The 18,675-nt window shown below is 39.9% G+C and overlaps 1 protein-coding gene across 1 annotated transcript; it reads right to left on the reverse strand.

Annotated features, from left to right (window-relative positions):
• Window positions 1-925: 925 nt before the first annotated feature.
• On the reverse strand, window positions 926-17,564 carry LOC100893299. The gene is made up of 11 exons (XM_030981955.1): window positions 17,291-17,564; window positions 15,244-15,379; window positions 10,318-10,365; window positions 9,627-9,841; window positions 9,027-9,116; window positions 8,185-8,338; window positions 6,826-7,014; window positions 5,340-5,507; window positions 4,238-4,363; window positions 2,106-2,308; window positions 926-1,529 (listed from the first exon to the last, which is right to left on the reverse strand). Exons 1-11 carry the CDS (start codon window positions 17,561-17,563, stop codon window positions 1,377-1,379), a joined length of 1,755 nt encoding a protein of 584 aa, XP_030837815.1. The 5' UTR covers window position 17,564; the 3' UTR covers window positions 926-1,376.
• Between the last annotated feature and the right edge of the window lie 1,111 nt (window positions 17,565-18,675).

Raw genomic sequence — 18,675 nt, forward strand, 5'->3', positions numbered from 1 at the left:
GGTGTTCAGGAATTGACGTCATTATGTAAATTTCTAATATCGAATTCTTGTACTACTTAAATGGCGCCATCTAAGGAGTAGTGAGTACAGTACACTATCTCTTCGTAGGTATCGGTATTATGAACCATCTTGATCTGCCTAACAACAGATCCTTTAAATTCCAGGAAATCAATAGATCCCTCATGCTCTATCGATTGTACATCACAGACATACTGTGTTTTATCCCAAATCATTTGGTAGCATTTTTGTGTGGTATGTGTTCACGCTTAGATTAACAGGTGGCATTGTTTGCGAGAGTGCAAAAATCGACTTGCGCCAAAGAGATGCCCACGGCATGTATTATGTTGGGACTAGCGGAGTGAGAGAATGAATTGAATGAATCAAATGAAATGCAAATGCATGTATGCTTTTTTGCAGCAGCAAAGTCACACACGCACACACACACGCGCACAAATGTTCGTTGATGTTTGATATTCGATATTTGATATGTGTGGCATGATTAATGTTGTTAGGGATGTTATTTGGATCTGCAAAAAACGATTTAATACCAAATCCAAATTGTTTTATTTTAACATCAGATAAGCAACTTTGGCGCAAGTCGATTTTGCACTCTCGCAAACAATGCATCGTGCTCATTCAAGCGTGAACACATACCACACTACAATGATACCAATTGATTTGGGATATAACACTCTTAACATAAGATGTATAATAATTTACTGTTCATAGATGATCTTTAAAATAATTAGCAATTTTCTAGGTGTAAACTTTTTTTGACTCACACTGTATATGCGTAGTGCTGCCTTTTCCATTGTTTGTAAACCAAGTCAAACAATGAAAGATTACGACTGGATTTCTTTGCATAAAAAACAAACCACAATTCCTTTCATGTTTCAGAGACCAAATAATGAACGAGGAAACAAGATTTTACAGGTTAATTGGGGTATTTATTTCAAACCAAGAAGGCTGTGTCTCGGCGATCAGATCAGATGTACAGAAAGGCGGCAGGCCTTCTGTTATTGACAGGCCGTTTAATCTTACAATTACAACATCTCCTGTAATGTTATCGAACTATGATTTGTTTTTATCAAATGAAATTTGTTAGTCACTGATTTTGTTTGAGCCATAGAGCATTTCCAAGGCGACACACTTAACTAATATGCAGGCACCTCTCGTTATATTCGGTAACGCTCATTATTTCCATTACGTCATAGTGACGTATCTTTGACATATCATATCATATTTGTCAGGTTTGTATATTCACAATCATATAGCAGATATATATTTATATGTTCATAAAAATGTTTGCTAAAGAAACAGATCATATTAAATCAAATAATTAATATCGAGGTTGCTAATTGACACGCTGGAAATATTTAAGCTAGTGGTTCGTAGTAGCAGTATTCGAGGATGATGTCATCGCCCTTAACGACCCCCGGGTATGGATGTGCGCCACCGTGATCATCGTTCGGAAAGACATCAGTCGTATCCCATCGGAAGTATTCGTTGGTTACCTTCATCCCATATACCTACACAGAGAAATGAAATTATTTAAGAAATTATGAGTGTGTTATAGAGAGTGAGACAGAGAGAGGTGGAGGGGTACATGGAGGCTTTCTATTGGGCCCGTATATAATCTTAAGAAAAAAAAGAAAAAAATCCACGCAATTTGTCAACATTTTTGCTCGCTGCGAAATTGGAAATGTGATCCATACAATAAACAATACTTTGACCAATGTATGCTTGTGTTCCGTATTGATCAATCAATATTTCTTTATCATTTGCAGACTTAGGCCATTTTTCAAATTTATACGACCACCTTGATTTGTACAGAATAAAAAACGGCTTTAAAACTCAGTCGACTAAGTTAAACCAGGGCCCTGTTTCATAAAACTTGTTATCAATAACAAATGTTAATTTCCATGACAAATTTGCTCTCAGCCAATCAAATGCCACGATTTTAGTAGCTTTAAACTGTTATTGTAACTTTTATTGATAACAAGTTTTATGAAACAGGGCCCTGCGTGGTCAACTTATGATCAGGTTCGACTCCCAATCTGCCATGAGGTTTATAAAAACAATGCTCTGTCGCTCAACTGAATTACCTCCTGGCACTGATGGTTGAACTTCATCAGAAAGAATGGGTGGTCCGTGGGTAGGTAGATGGGGTTGCTGGCATACCCATCAGTCATGCAACAGTAGTAGATCCTGGTGTTTTTGTCGTAACTACCATCGGGGATCTCTCCGTCAAAATCGTTAGTGTTGGCGAAGTCCTCGTCGTCCCAATAGACGAAACCTTCAGAGAGACCTGGAATCAATGGGGATCAATAACGAAAATGAGGGGAGGTGACATTGACCTGTGTGTGGGGGGGGGGGGGTGGGGAGAGGGGGCATATGGAAACGTTTGCCTTGATTTGTCTCATAAAAGAAGTTGACCACAAACTGACTCCCACACGGTGTTGAGTGCTCAGGGGTCACGGGCCACTGGCTTCACTGGGCAGGTAGTTCCATTATGTGAATGGGTAAATTCACTATTACAAAATGAGGGGACACATTACATTGTACAATAGGGACACACATTGTTTTTATTGTGCAGAACATACTCTTTTATTGACTTACTTATTGAATGAAACTATAAAAACAAAATGCATTTTGTATTCTAACAATTTGAGTACAAAGAATAATAACAGGTGAATGAAATGCATAAACACCACCCCTGGGAAGGAAGCATTCATAAATTTGAATAAATATAGTTGATAAACGACTCCGCATGAAACTATAAAACCAAAATGTAATTTGCGTTCTGGCAATTGGAGTACAAAGAATGACAGCAGGTGAATGAAATGCTTCAACAACACAAACACCCGGGAAGGAAACATCCATACATTTGAATAATTTAGTTGATAAACGATTCCGCATGTGGACGTTTGGTGGAGCAGAAAGCAGTGGATTCTTAACAACACGAACCCATTTTTACAGAATGTCGGAACGTAAATTAAATTTGGCGCAGTTGGAAAATGCATCTTTCTACCCTGCGACTTTAATGGTACGATCCAGTAAATTAAAACAGTAAAATGGCTCTTATTTTAAAATTACTCATTAAATAAAACCCAAAACTTCAGTGATATCAGACAAAATATGTTATATCTTACTAATAATTAAAAAAGATGTATAAACATTGTGAAAGTGTAGCATTTTAGGATAAAAGACACCGATTGAGCGAAGATGATGTCATTAGAACCTGTTTATGTGCGCTTGCATCAGGGAATTCAAGGTCAAAAGATTCAGACGCTAATAAGTTATTGGTCAAGCCTTTTTGTTTCCTTTATTCCGACAAAAGTATACAATCAATCAAAACAAGTTTAATACCAGAAGAAAACTAACGATTAGTATTTTCATTAACCGCTTGCCCCAAAGTCGCTTGACCACATAGTGAGAGCTTGCGAGAGCGGCCAAAGTATGATTGAAACTCGCGTGTTGCTCTTCTCCAACGCAAAAAGAGACGACATTGTGCTGGATAAATCTATTTTTTCCGACAAAAGTACAACAAATTTGCATATGGTCTTTTTATATTCTACTTTATGAAATGTTACCCGAGTGACTCCCGGGCGCCCCAATGCTGGAAAGAAACGCACATTTTAGAAAACTTCACTTTTTCATGGAAAAAATGCTTATTTGTTCTATGCACGCAAGTCAGATTGAGCGGATGATACAACGTTTCCATATGGGGGGCTAGATGTTTTCTTTTGATTGTGATGGGTACTGCATTATATTAGTCACTACATAATGAGTGGACTGACTTTGACATTGAATTTTCATTCATAAATGCATTTTTTTAACTTGAAACTTTGTGATTTTAAGGCTATTTTGATGCTACATGAATCGTTAATGAGGAAATGTATGCCTTTTTGTGATTAGACTAATACAGCATAGGTAAATTTCATCTACTGATTACGTTGTTTTAAAAACGAATGTTCAAACTTTCAAGAGCATGTTATAATTGTTATAAATCGTAAATCTGCGAGCATACCAACGGTTATCACACATTAAACTCACAGTTAGCTTACACACTATGTCCACTTTAAGAACTGCGTTTGAAAGATTTTTTTGTAAAATCGGTCCAGAGTTTCCAAAGACAAGACATGCATATTGACTGGTAAGTCAATATTTATTGTCTTGATTAAAGAGGACATCTAATGTCCCTCGAAAACGTCTATTTGCCCGCATGCCTATGTACCTGAAGGACATTCTCCTTTCTTGTACACGCAGTAGACCCCCTGCTGAAACGGCCAGTCATAGTTGTCCTCTGTTGTCTTGGTCTTCATGCAGAAGTTTGAGTTCATGTTGTTCGCCCAATATGGTCCTATCAAAGTGAAATGCATAGATTATTTAATATTTGCGAGTTCGTGTACTGCTGCCTATCCTAAACTACTATTAACCAGATATCCCTTCCCAGCGTATTATTATACTTGGTAAATGAAAAAATATCTTTGCTGATCCCATCCTTTTTCTAGTGGGGTATAATATAACAAAATCTGAATACGAATATCTCCGAATAGGCCTTTGCAATCATTAAAATCATTCTGCAATGGGTAATTTACATTAAATAAGAAATATAAATATCGAGATTTGTTTTCATTACAATCTTTCTAAATGCATGTTGTGGGGATAATTATGAACATAACTCACGTATGAATACTTGGTCCTGTGCGTACTAAGGTACTATTCGCAAGAGTGTTTTGTCTTCATCTCAACACTATTTTAAGCAAAGAATTTAATGGAAAGTGATGAGGGATGTACATAATGAGAGAGACAATGTAGGTATGTGTGCTAAATAGGGAGAAGGAGGGAAGAGAGGGGGATGTATGTACATGGGTATGGGGTGTGCGTGGATATGTGTGCGTGATGTGTGGGCGCGTGCGTGTACGTAGGAGAGATAGAAAGTGCGTAAGGCGGGGAAAGGGTGTGAGTGGGCAATTGGGTGTATATGCGTGTGTGTTTGCGTCTCCGGGTGTGCGTGTGCGTGTCTGGGGTGTGTGTGTTTAAGTCTGTATTACAAAAACACATGAACACATTTGGAGGAATAAAACAAAATTACTAAAAAAAACAAGTGTCGGTATGTGTATGTGCGTGTGTGATAGTGCGAGAGAGAGGCCTGGGGAATTAAAGGAATAGAGAAATAGGGAGTGGGCATATGCCTGTGTGTGTGGGATAGAGGGAGGTAGTGTAAGGGAGGGAAAAGAGAAAGAGAGAGACTAAGGAAGGGGCGTGAGAGATAGAGAGATGGAGTGGGGGCAAGATAGACAAAAAGGGAATATTAGGAGGGGGTAGATTCCAACCTTTCAGATGGCAAGGATTGCTCCATCTGTTGTCTGCACCCACGTCCTCGGTATCCTGATACCGCCATCCTTCGGCCCAGTTGAAGTGGTTATCGGGGCAACCAATGTGAGGCATTGGTAGTCCGTATGATCCTTTGGGCCACGTGATCGGAATGGCAACCAGTGGATCTAAATCATAATAAACCGTTATCAAATAAGAATCAAAATGTAAATGATACACAATAGTAGATCCTTGTTTTGATGACTACCATGGTAGACATGTCCATGGAAACGACTGCTCTCTAAATTAATTCATATTTTTCGGAATATAACTGGAAAGAGATTTAAAATTTTTTTTTTTGACTTAACCTTGATGCCAAATGTGTGTGTGTAGACTATATACCCACATAATTGTGTGTGCATACGCTCTTAATCGTATGGGCTTTCGAGTATTGTATTGTTGATTCATCATTTACATGTCAAATTACAAAACCTCACAATATAGTCCAGGCTAGAGAGCAAGGAACCTTGTTTTGTTATATATACAATGTTTTTTGATGGTTTCTTGTCAATTCGAGGGTGCTGATTCCAAATCTGATGAGTGCCAGACGCGAAACCTTGAGCATTTCTTGTAAACGGCGAAAATTCAAAATGGCCGCCAAAATGGCCGCCAAATCATGAAAAGGCTTATTCTTTGGCCATTTAACAGGTTATTTTATGTTTTCTTGTCAATTTGAGGGTGCTGAATCCAAATTTGATGAGTGCCAGATGCGAAACCTCATGCATTTCTCGTAAACGGCGAAAATTCAAAATGGCCGCCTAAATGGCCGCCAAATCATGAAAAGGCTTATTCTTTTCAAATGTTTGGCCATTTAACAGGTTATTTTATATTTTCTTGTCAATTTGAGGGTGCTGAATCCAAATCCGATGAGTGCCAGACGCAAAACCTTATGCATTTCTCCCAAACGGCGAAAATTCAAAATGGCCGCCAAAATGGCAGCCAAATCATGAAAAGGCTTATTCTTTGCGAATGTTTGGCCTTTTAACAGGTTATTTTATGTTTTCTTGTCAATATGAGGGTGCTGAATCCAAATCTGATGAGTGCCAGATGCGAAACCTCATGCATTTCTCGTAAACGGCGAAAATTCAAAATGGCCGCCAAAATGGCCGCCAAATCATGAAAAGGCTTATTCTTTGCAAATGTTTGGCCATATATGTAATAAGTTATTCTCAAGTGTCACATAAGCCACCTTTCTCGAAGCTTCTTGAGACAGTGAAATCTGTATATTTTCTGTAAGAAAGGTGGTCTTTATATAGAGGTTCCTTTGGCATACGTTTCCATGAGAATTTCTATGAAAGAGAAACAGATTAGTCTTTATAGACAGGTGGTCTGTCTACATAGGTGGTCGCTGAAGCAGCTTTAAATACTATTTTTCTTTACCCAATGAATCCCATGACTATAGACTCATCTTTGATTCTAAACCAGATAACCCATTTCTTCAATAACCTTTCGATGCTTGGGCATTCCTCCACACTGCATAGTTGTTCAAGGCTTTCTCCATGTTGGTGGCGATGACGTCAAGAGAGTTAAACCATTCGGGATCGCATCGACCATCGCTTACGTAATCGTTGAAACGCCTCCAATAAGCTACATCGAAGATCTCGTGCATACCACTCAAGCACATCCCAATCGGTTCTGCCAGTACAAACAGAAAGATCTGCAATCGGACTTTTGTAGTGGAGTTTTAAATTCCAACCAAGTGAGAAAATGTCCTCCAAATAGGGTTGCCGTGAGTTATTGTGACAGTTCTGAAATTGCTACCTAGCTTGGTTTCACTTATTTGTAGGAGCAGGAACTGTGTGAAGGTACCGTTTGTCTTAACAAAGTACTCAGAAGTGAATGAAAGCTTCACTGCTTTAAATCTGAAGATTGATAGAACCTTTATCAGGATTCCCAGCATTTTCTGAAGTAAAAACTTTCTGATTATCCCCTAGTTTTTCCTATTTATTTCCCTTAATATTCCCCAATGGATAATCTAAATTCAAGGAGCATTATTTCAATACATGATTACCAGTTTCGAAAATCAAAATTTGTCTTACCTCCGTAGATATACGATCGACCAAATAAAAGAGACAACTACTTTGATTTGAGACGAATTAAATTCCGTGTTTTTCCCCGTATTTTAGTCATTTTCGTGACAAAATACCTGACCGTTTCTCTTATTGGACAAGCAAAAGATAACCCAGGTTTTCGCTTATTTTTAGGACAGCTGGGAACACACTTTTTGCAGCGTTGAGATTGCCATGTTATGGGTTCTTAGATCTATCGCACATTATACGAACTGACTGCGATCTGAGTTTGAAAGAAGTGCATTAACACATGAACATTGAAACATAAGCCTGGGTCACAAATGCCATTACGAACTGCTACGAACGCCGTACGAACGATTTTCAGACAATGGAAATTCGGGAGGATAATGGAAAAACAAGGAGATTCGTATACGAAATGATCGTTCGTACGAACTTTTGTAACCGTAGCATAAAACACCTCACAATGGTCAAAGATCGGAAGAGTCTTATATAAATGATTACAATAAATTTGTTGGCGACTGCAAACTTCCTTAAAGTAGGAAAACTCATATCAGCTGAGAATCGTAGTGACGATCATTTTAGTTGTGCTATCATCTATGATTATTTTGAAGCTAATTTGGCGACTGACTTAAAATGCAGATTGCTTGTATTCATATCATTTGTAAGAACCTCACCAATGAAGGTGATATTTGTTGAAATGTCAACACTCGGTGTAATGCGAATTTGTGACAAATTTCTTTGAAAAATAGGAGCATAGATGGATTGTGTAGTGTACCTGGGTATTCTTCTCCCCCTGCTGTAAATGTGTGAGTTTTGGTCCCAAAGCTCATCCCGACCTGGAACCCAGCTATGAACTTGTCCATGTCGACCACCACACCGGCTTTGAACCCGGGTATCACATCGGCTTGGAACGACACGCTGTTCGAGACCTATATATCATGGCGTACAAGACCGAATATGAATAAAGTTGCTAGTCAGAACACTTGAAAAAGGAGAGAGGATAATTGGGAATATGGCTTTAATTTTTAGTCCATTTGAATGATATGTAAAACTTGAGATCCAAAGGCTATGAAATATGATGACAAATACCAACACGGAATCGTACAGATTTTTATCACTGGACTTACGTTAACAATTTAGAGTCATAAACACTACGCTCCGTAAAAGACGCAATTTAACGTCTGGAACAAAGTGATAATTAATGGAATCAGAGTGTGTTTATCCAAATTTTGGTTAAAGACACTCCGATTCCATTAATTTGATTTTTCATTTCAAAGTAATCATTACAAATAAACAACAGTTTGTGATGTGGCAGCTGAACGGATGTGCGCCGGAACAAGAAATGACTTTTTGTTTTAAAGTTTTCCTAAATGAAGTTTAATTACGCATCCATGTACAAAAGTCACATAGGATAAATCGATAGATAGGTAGATAGATAAATATATATATAAGTAAAGATAAATTATAATAATAATAATAATAATTAAATTATATTCTTTGAGTCTCTATGCGCTCTACATATTCGTTCGAGTAAACATGTTGATAATTTTATTCTAAAAGATAATTACAAATGAATAGAATAGGTAAGAAGTAATTAAATAACGACACCCAATTTACCTCAGAGTGGGCGTAGTGCACGAATCCTTGTGTCGTTTCTTCGTACCGTGTTGCCGATTTGGATCCTAGGTCCACCTCTGTAACAACATGCTGAAAATGTAATGCAGTTTAAAATAAAAAAAATATATATATTAACAATATTTGCCGTATTATATGATTGCAAATCAATTAATTAACTGTATCAAAATACAATTGCTAGTGAAATTTGACTGATGAAGTACGTTATTATATTTTGAATGGCACCAAAGGTTTAATATAATATTAGGTTCAAATATAAGGCAATCGTCCCGTGTGTAATTACATATTTCAACATGAAATGCGTTCAATTTGTATATTGTAACCTTAGAAACGGTTATTCAATGTCTGAACAGCTTGATTCGGACCAACAAGAATTCAAAAGCAGTAGAAGGTGATATAAAAAAGAGAGTATTCTTATTCATAGTTCAGGCTCCTTCCTCGAAAATGAAAATGAAAATGAAAATACTCTGATAGCAGGGCCTGATCAATAAGCGTCCATCGATGAATATGAATTTCAAGAATGTAGAAAATACTGGATATTGTTGTTCGTTTACAAACTCCATTACTGTTCACACATCATACCGTTCCCCAAGTATCGATAAACTTAAAATAGGTCGTGTTGTCGTAATGTGGAGTGAGCCCCGAACAAGCCGCCGCCACGAAACCATCGTCCAGTGGCCACCTTTCAGAATCGGCCAATTCAAGTCGGTACCGGGCTTCGGAGTGAAGGTGCACCTCGCGTTCTTCGTGGTAGACGTAGCGGTAGGCATCTATGCTTGCAGCTACATCGGAGTAGCCTAGATATAAAGGAAGAGAGAGAGAGAGAGAGAGAGAGAGAGAGCAAAACATAGAGAGTGCAATAGAAAGAGCGAAACACAAAGAGGGAAAAAAGAGAGAAAGAGAGAGAGAGAGAGAGAGGGATACGCGGAAAGGACAGAGAAAGAGAAGAGAGAGGAGGAAAGGGTGGAGAAAGAATCTTGTTAAATGTATGGAGTCTGGACCCCAACCTATTTATCAGTAGGAGTTTAAATGCAGGACGTATCCAATACATAAATTAAGCTAAATTTAATTAGAGAAATTACTGATCTGTTTCACGTAAACATTGTGATTTTTGTATTTGTTGTTATTGATTATTTTGATGCACTAAATATATTCGATTTGAATGACTGGTTGAAATGTTAGAGCAAACTCAAATAGAGCCTTATTATGACGTATATAAATTATATAATATTTCCTGTCATACATATAGGGAATAATAAAATTCAACACTTACGTGTACTTCCAGAAAACTTGACGAGGCTAAACTTTCCTTGAACGTTATCTGGAGTTATAAAAGAAGAAACGGTGAGTTGAAGCAAATGAAAGGAATGTTTCAAAGTGCGAAGGCCCTCTATTTTATTTATCTTCTTGTGGTTATTAAAGTTTTCAAATCTAGAGTTCAAGATCTCTCCCCCTCTAATGAAATAAACGAAAAGTTAGTAGTCATGGTAGTAATGATAGTAGCAGTAACAGTAGTAGTAGTAGTAGTAGTAGTAGTAGTAGTACGTAGTAGTAGTAGTAGTAGTAGTAGTAGTAGTAGTAGTAATAGTAGAAGTAGTTGTAGTAATAGTAGTAGCAGTATTAGTAGTAGTAGTCGTAGAGGTAGGAATATTAGTAGTTGTAGTAGCAGTAGTAGTAGTAGTAGTAGTAGTAGTAGTAGTAGTAGTAATAGTAGAAGTAGTCAGTGGCGTAATGAGCAAAAACGTTTGGGGGGGGGGCTGACAGAAAAAAATCCGAATCACCCCACTCTAACATGCAGGCCCCGCTGAATTACGTTTCTCAAAGTGGGGTCTAGGGGAAAAGCTCAGGTGGGGTTCGAGGGCGAAGCCCCCGAAGCTCAAGGGGTATGGGCATCAGTGGCGGATCCAGGAATTTCTTACCGGGGGGGGGGCACAAAATGGCATGGGGTGAAATATATGTAAAACGATGAAGCAACAGAACGAGGCATTAACGGCGAGGGAGCGGAGCGACCAAGCAGGGGGTGGGTCTGGGAGTAAGAAGCATTTGCAATTTTAGAACCAAATTAGACGCATTTTCAGGCACTTCCTGGAGTAATATGACGTAAAATTGCTTTCTCCTACCCCTTCCAAGAGTAGGGATCTTTTGCAATTTGAGAACCACATTTGGCGCATTAATGTCCACCGGCACTTCATGGAAAAAAAGAGGCCCTCTGATTAGTTAGAAGTTAGAGAAAAGTGATCTGTCACGTCGTGAGACGTTGTATAAATTATGCTTTGATGCCGAACAATGCACAAAGACGGTGGTCCGGTACTTCACCAGTAGTACTTGCAAAAATGATCTCGAGTTTATCGTTATCAGGGGCGTCGCTAGATCTTTGTCAGTGGGGGAGGGGGGGGGGCTGTAGAGGCCGCCGATTACCAAAAAAACGAGCCACCAATATTATTACCGACAAATATAAAAATGCCAATGTCCAAATGTTTACAAATTTAACCCTTTTAACCCGGGGCCAGGAACTAAGTTATTTTTCAGTTTTCCCCTCTCGCGCGAAGCGCGGAAGCTTTGACACTTCATTAAATTATTAGAGAAAGAAGACGATCCGTTGTACTGTTCTCGACTCTTAAAGCTTGTTTCGCCCTTCCCGCGCAAAGCGCGGAAGCTATGACGTTTCATTTAATTATTAGAGAAAGTAGACGATTCATTGTACCGGTCCCGACTCTTAATCCTTGTTTGAATTCAGTCCCCCCCCCCCCTCCCGCGCTAAGCGCGGAAGCTTTGACGTTTCAATACATTATTACTCTTAATCCTTGTCTGAATTCATTTTCGCTCATCCCGCGCGAAGCGCTAAAGCTTTCACGTTTCATTAAATTATTAGAGAAAGAAGACGATTCGTTGTATCGTGTTCTTGTCTGAATTCAGTTTCCCCCCTCCCGCGCAAAGCGCGGAAGCCTTGACACTTCATTAAACTATTAGAGAAAGAAGACGACCCGTTGTACCGTTCTCGATTCTTAATTCTTGTTTCGCCCCCCCCCCCCCCCCCCGCGAAGCGCGGAAGCTATGACGTTTCATTTAATTATTAGAGAAAAAGACGATTCATTGTACCGGTCTCGATTCTTAACCCTTGTCTGAATTCACTTTCGCCCATCCCGCGCGAAACGCGGAAGTTTTCAAGTTTCATTAAATTATTAGAGAAAGAAGACGAATCATTCATTTTCATTGTACCGTTGAATTGTTCTCGACTCGCATTGACGTTTCAATAAATTAATACTATTAATCCTTGTCTGAATTCATTTTCGCCCATCCCGCGCGAAACGCGGAAGCTTTCAAGTTTCATTAAATTATTAGAGAAAGAAGACGAACCGTTTTATTGTGTCTTTGTCTGAATTCAGTTCCCTCCTCCCACGCGAAGCGCGGAAGCTTTCACGTTTCATTAAATTCAAAGAGAAAGAAGACGATTCATTCATTTTCATTGTACCATTGAACCGTTCTCGACTCTTAATCCCTGTCTGAATTCCGTTCCCCCCCCCCCCTTTTGCGCAAAGCGCGGAAGCTTTGACGTTTCATTAAATTATTAGAGAAAGAAGACGATTCATTGTACCGGTCACGACTCTTTATCCTTGTCTGAATTCAGCCCCCCCCCCCTCCCGCGCTAAGCGCGAAAGCTTTGACGTTTCAATACATTATTACTCTTAATCCTTGTCTGAATTCATTTTCGCCCATCTCGCGCGAAATGCGGAAGCTTTCAAGTTTCATTAAATTATTAGAGAAAGAAGACGAATCGTTTTATTGTGTCTTTGTCTGAATTCAGTTCCCCCTCCCACGCGAATCGCGAAAGCTTTGTCGTTTCATTTAATACTACTCTTAATCCTCGTCTGAAATCATTTTCGCGTTTCATTAATTATTAGAGAAAGATTAAGACGATTCGTTGTACCGTTCTCGACTCTTAATCCTAGTCTGAAATTAGTTTCCCCCCCCCCCTCCCGCGCGAAGCGCGGAAGCTTTGCCGGTTCATTAAATTATTAGAGAAAGAAGACGATTCTTTGTACCGTTCTCTACTCTTAATCTTGTCTGAATTCAATTCCCCCACTGGGCCCCTTAACGGTATATGTGCAGTGTTACATGATGTAAGTATGGAACGCTCGTTCGCAAATCTGTGCATGCTCAGCCCGAGTGATGGGTAGCATGTTATCTCCCGACAGTGCTTTGCACAGTAGCTTCTGGAAAGGAATTAGTGTTACTGTTAGTGGCCACTATAAGGCCCTTAGTGACTATAAAAAACATATGCTCTTCCTGGCTATTTGGGAATGGGTCAGTTTGCAAGAAATAATGGAGAAACTATAGCATTTTGTTGAAAATCATGTGATATCACGAACATTTATACATTACTTGTGAAAATAAGTCATGGTTCAATTTGATTTGGGGGGGGGGGGCTGGCGCCCCCCTAAGCACCCCCACCAGTACGCCAGTGGAAGTAGTAGTAGTAGTAGTAGTAATAGTAGAATTAGTAGTAGTAATAGTAGCAGTAGTCGTAGTAGTAGTAGTAGTCGTAGTGGTAGGAATATTAGTAGTTGTAGTAGTAGTAGTAGTAGTAGTAGTAGTAGTAGTAGTAGTAATAGTAGTAGTAGTGGTAGTGGTAGTAGTAGTCGTAGTGGTAGGAATATTAGTAGTTGTAGTAATAGTAGTACTATCACCATAGTGGGAGCCAGGGATGGAGGAGCGTTCCCAAAGCGGAGCAGGGGGGGGGGGACCAACTTAAAGGGGCACTTTCTGGGGAAACAGGGGCCATACAAAGGGAAAAAATTAAGCAAAACTAAACAATTTGTTGACTTTGGTACAAACCCCTACATTGTGATAAACAAATTATCAGGGATCATTTCAATAGTTTATGATTTCTCTCCATACATGGTCCAAGACGCAGCTCAAACATTATACTTTGCAATTCGGCGTGATTGTTTGAAAATTCATCTGTGAGCGAGCAAAGCGAGCGATTAAATTTTTAAAGATTTTTAGGTCGGACTGTGACCCATTAGATAAAGTGGGATTCTTTTTGGATTTTAAGCACAAACTCATCATGAAAGACAGAAAAGCCTTTCATAAGTTAGATATTTACATCAACTATAACTATAACATCAGCTAGTGTATCGAGCGAGCTTTGTGGGAAATTTAAAAAAAAATCATTGTAGTCCCTTTAAGTTAGGGGCACTAATCAGGAGGAACTCTTGTCAAAGTAAATAGGGCAATTATTAGAGATGAAAGGGGCACTTCACTCAACTGAAAAGGGGCATGTATAAGAAGGGGAAGACGCTCTTATTAAAAAGAAAAAGGGGCACTAATGAGAGGAGAAAAGAGGCACTTATTGCCAAGAAAAGGAAGCACTGTCTAAGTAAAAGGGGTAAATATGGGCACTCGCCAGAGATGAAAATGGACACTTTCTACAAAGTAAAAGGGGAACCTCTAAGATTTGAAAAGGAACAATAATCAGGTAGGTGAAGGGGGTACTTATCAGATAAGGTTATGGGCAATGGAAAATGGGCACCTATTACGAAGGGAAAATGGGAGCTTGCGGAGGAAAAGGGGCACCTATAAGATTTGAAAAGGGGCAGTTATCATAGTAAAGGGGCCACTTATTAAATTTGGTAAGGGGCACCTATACAAATGTGGAACCTCCATCTAAAAGTAATAAAAAGGATCAATTGTCTAAAGTCAAAGGGGTACTTTTCCTATGGAGGAAGGGGCACTTTTGAGGTACTTGCAAAAGTTCTAGGGGGTAATTTGCCATGCTGTCCCCGGGAGCGCAACATCTGGTGGGAGCACCGTGGTCGGCCTCTATCGGTAAAGGTTCCTAACTCTCATACGAGAGGTCCCGGGTTCGAATCCTACTCGCTGCTTACACCTTTGAACAAGGTGTTTTACCCTCATTTGTCCCTCTCGACGCAGGTGATTTAAACGGCCATTGCATAGCCTGTATGAAGAGCGGTATTGGAAACAATGATTTTATTACCCAGGGTCAATAATCGTTATGACGGTTATGGTCTTTGCTACTAATTATATTTTTCGTAATAATTGTTATGATTATGTTCATTACCATTATTATCATTATTTTTCATTTTATTGTTGTTATCGTTGTTGTCATTGTTATTGTTTTCACTTCTGCTACCACTATTGTGAATACTATAATAATATTATTCTGTAGTGTTCATACGCGATTCCTCGATGTCACTCTGGACCTTCTCTGCGTAGCTCTTGGTCCCGTAGAAGGTCTCTTGGGTCTTGTCCTGGCTCTGTCGGATCGTGTACAGGACCTGGTCCGGGAGCAGGTACCCGTCCTGAGATACGATCTTAAATGAAACGAAATATATATGTATATACCTTACAGCATCATTAGACGGATATATGTAATTAAAAAAATGAGTCATTAAGTAGACATGTTCATTAGCAGGAAATGTCCTGTTAACGATTGAACAATAGAATAACTGCCCTCTACGTAATTTTGCAGGCAGAAGAAACTTTAAGGCCTCCCAAGAATTAATAGGTTTATTCATTAGTCATTAGTTTAATTAGTTACATTGTTTTGAATTTCAAAGAATTCCTTTCTTTTGGTATCCATTTAACAATTGGTGGAGAGTGGCAAATGTAGATTAATATATTGCCAAAGGACACTAGTGCCACGACTGGACTCGGGCCGCGAGTGTATTATGTAGGTATCATAAATAAGATTAAGTATTTAGGTAATAATATGTATATACAGTAAATTTAAGCACCTATCTTCACACTTTGTAAGTTTAGTAAAGTTGTTGATGGCCAAATAAGCAAATAAAAGTTTCTGGTCGTAACCCACAAGGAGAGAGGATCATGGCACTTTAATTTGGGGTCCATTTGAATGATACCTTAAACTGGAAATCAAAAGGCTTAACAAAAAACGATCACAGCTCCCAACACTACTTTGAGGAGCAGGGTTAAAACTATTGCCCACTGTGATCTCGAAACTGTAATGTGCCTCGATACAAAGTGGCGGATCCAGATTTGCCGATAGGGGGGGGGGGGGGGGGGGGGGGGGGGGGGTGGGGGGGGGGGGGGGGGGGGGGGGGTGGGGGGGAGGTAGTGAGCATAATTTGTTTTCTTTTCGTATTTGACCCCGAAAATGTGAAAATCGAGCCGACCAATATCTCGCTCAGTGGGGGGGGGGGGGCGGATTGTGTGATCACTTACTTTAAAATAATATATATTTATAAAAAAATAAAAGATAAAAACACAGGGGGGGGGGGGGCGACGGACCCGTGGATCCGCGCCTGAGCCTAGTGCAGTCTTGAGATCACCTAGGAGCTATAGTTTTAACCGTGAAACGAACAATAAGCATTACATATTTGTTTTGTATACCATACCCTATTCCGTGTCAATTTTATCCCAAATAAATATGTTTAAAACAAGTTTGCCATCAAATTGTATTAGTAGAGTTGAAGAGAATTTACCCGTCTAAGATTAAGAGCATTGCGCGTATCTCACTTTCACTATCACTTTCACTCACTATCCATTGTTAACTTCACGTGCATCCAAATGCGTCGTAGCATTTTACGCGCAAGTATATACTATCAACACTTTTCCCCTCATCTGTCCAGCAGTCAGTAACCCCGGCCCCCCCACTCAGTGTTATTTAGGGTACGCATATGCTCGTACCCTTTTTTAGAAAGCACCCCCTATCTGAGGACTGCCAACATTTCCGAACCCCCCTTTCGCGGGCTTTTCGCGTGCTTTTCCTGCCTTGGAGACCCCCCTAAATAAGGAAAAATGCTCAATGTACCCCCCTAAATTCGGAATAATTTCTCAGGAGTCCAAAGAGATGAGAGAAAAAAAGAAAAACACCCCCTTTTTAAAGAAATCTCCGGGTGAAAAGTCAAATACACCCCTTTTTTTACAATTCTCGGGCCGGACTTTGTCGCACGAAAAGTACCCCTTTACCGGACATTTTGGCAACACGCATGCGGTCATTCCGACCTCTGAGTGGGGGGGGGGGGGGGGGGGGGGGGGTCAGTAACACATTTCTTTCCTGCAGTTTTGACCAATCAGAAGCCTAGAATTTTCATATGCGGTTTACAATGTGGGAGTTTTACCACGGAATAATTGTCGCAAGAGCATTCAATATTGTAAACAGGTATCAAGCCTGCGCTAGTTGCTGACGCAGCCCTCTTCACTTTTTGACGCCTCGTGTCGGTCGCGTGCACCAAGCAGAACGCCGGCGATCAGAGACCAACCTGTTTGTCGTACGTGAGTTTCAAGATGGGTCGATTGGTTAAAAGACCGGGATCAACACCGCCTAGGAGATCCCCGCCCTCGGGGTTTCCGTCGATGATGTTGTAGCCGATTCCGACGAAGTTACGGATGCCAGCCGGCGTAGACAGGGCATCGATGACGACCTCTTTATCACCTTCGAGCACTACATCGTCGAGCGGTTGTGCCGATATGGGTGTCGGAGTGATCGCCACGGCGATTGCGACGACGACAGTTGAAAAGAACCACGCATTCATCTTAAAAGTAACGTAAAATTGTAAATAAAGAAGTTTATTATCAATTACATTTTTATTCTAAAAAAAAAAATAAAATACTGAACATTTAAAAAGACTAGTGCATGCATTTAAGCTCTAGCACTCCGACACTATATACAATTATCACAATACGTTTGATTATATTCATATACTTTCCATTATATTGAACATGTTGTATCCATGCAGATAATTATATAGATCCTGGCAGGGGCGTACGCAGGGGGGGGGGGTTTGGGGGTTCAAACCCCCCCCCCTTTGGTATTTTTATGTGTGTAAACTCCCCTAAAAAAACCCAAACCCCCCCCCCCCCCCCCCCCCTTTGGGTTTTTTTTTTTTTTTTTAATTATTAAAAAAAAAAAAAAAAAAAAAAAAAAAAAAATTATACCCACGGTTAACCTAAAAAAGGTGACCTTACCCCCCCCCCCCCCCAACGAAGAAAAATGTCAAATTTTGAAATTTCGAGATCAAAAAAAAAAAAAAGTGTCCGCTTGCCCCCCCCCCCCCCGCCCCCCCCCCCCCCCCCCCCCCCCCCCCCCCCCCCCCCCCCCCCCCCCACTGAGCGACTTTTCGGCCGGCGCGAATTTCAAATTTTCGGGAGCAAACCCCCCCCCCCCCCCCCCCCCCCCTTGAAAAAATCCTGCGTACGCCCCTGGATCCTGGTGAGAGTAAATTTGATTAGACACATTTATCTAATGTTTGAGAATTTCTGCAAAGATAAAGCTTTATTCACAAATGAATTATCTATTGATAATAGCGAAAGAAGATTGTTTATTTTCATTTCATCACGGTGCATGAAGCTCAAAATTTTAGCAAGAAATTATCAAGATCACCAGTATAGTATTTTGAGTAGCTAAAAACATCAGTTTTTTAGAGCATACATATCAGTTAATTGAGATTTCATTTCGTTTTTTCCGAAATTCGGTACGATATATAGCCACAGCTAATAATGTTTGGATTCTATGAGACCAAAAAAAAACACCGAAAGAAAAAGAAAGAAAGTCAGCTGAGAAATGTGTTCGCAATTAGAAAAGCAAGTTCCTATGGAAACTACTGCTCCTAATGCAAGAATAGAAATCTCAAATCCGTATTAAGCC

The sequence above is a fragment of the Strongylocentrotus purpuratus genome, unplaced genomic scaffold (genome assembly GCF_000002235.5).
Source record: "Strongylocentrotus purpuratus isolate Spur 01 unplaced genomic scaffold, Spur_5.0 spur5_scaffold_12, whole genome shotgun sequence".
In the NCBI taxonomy this organism is placed as follows: Eukaryota; Metazoa; Echinodermata; class Echinoidea; order Camarodonta; family Strongylocentrotidae; genus Strongylocentrotus; species Strongylocentrotus purpuratus.

What these genes read in the sequence shown, in the direction of transcription:
- LOC100893299 (XM_030981955.1), bottom strand. Translation starts at nt 17,563, where the DNA reads ATGAATGCGTGGTTCTTTTCAACTGTCGTCGTCGCAATCGCCGTGGCG. An exon ending in GAGTGACATCGAGGAATCGC is followed by an intron (nt 10,366 to 15,243) that starts GTATGAACACTA and finishes TTATAACTCCAG; the next exon opens with ATAACGTTCAAGGAAAGTTT. An exon ending in GAATGCCCAAGCATCGAAAG is followed by an intron (nt 5,508 to 6,825) that starts GTTATTGAAGAA and finishes ATTATGATTTAG; the next exon opens with ATCCACTGGTTGCCATTCCG.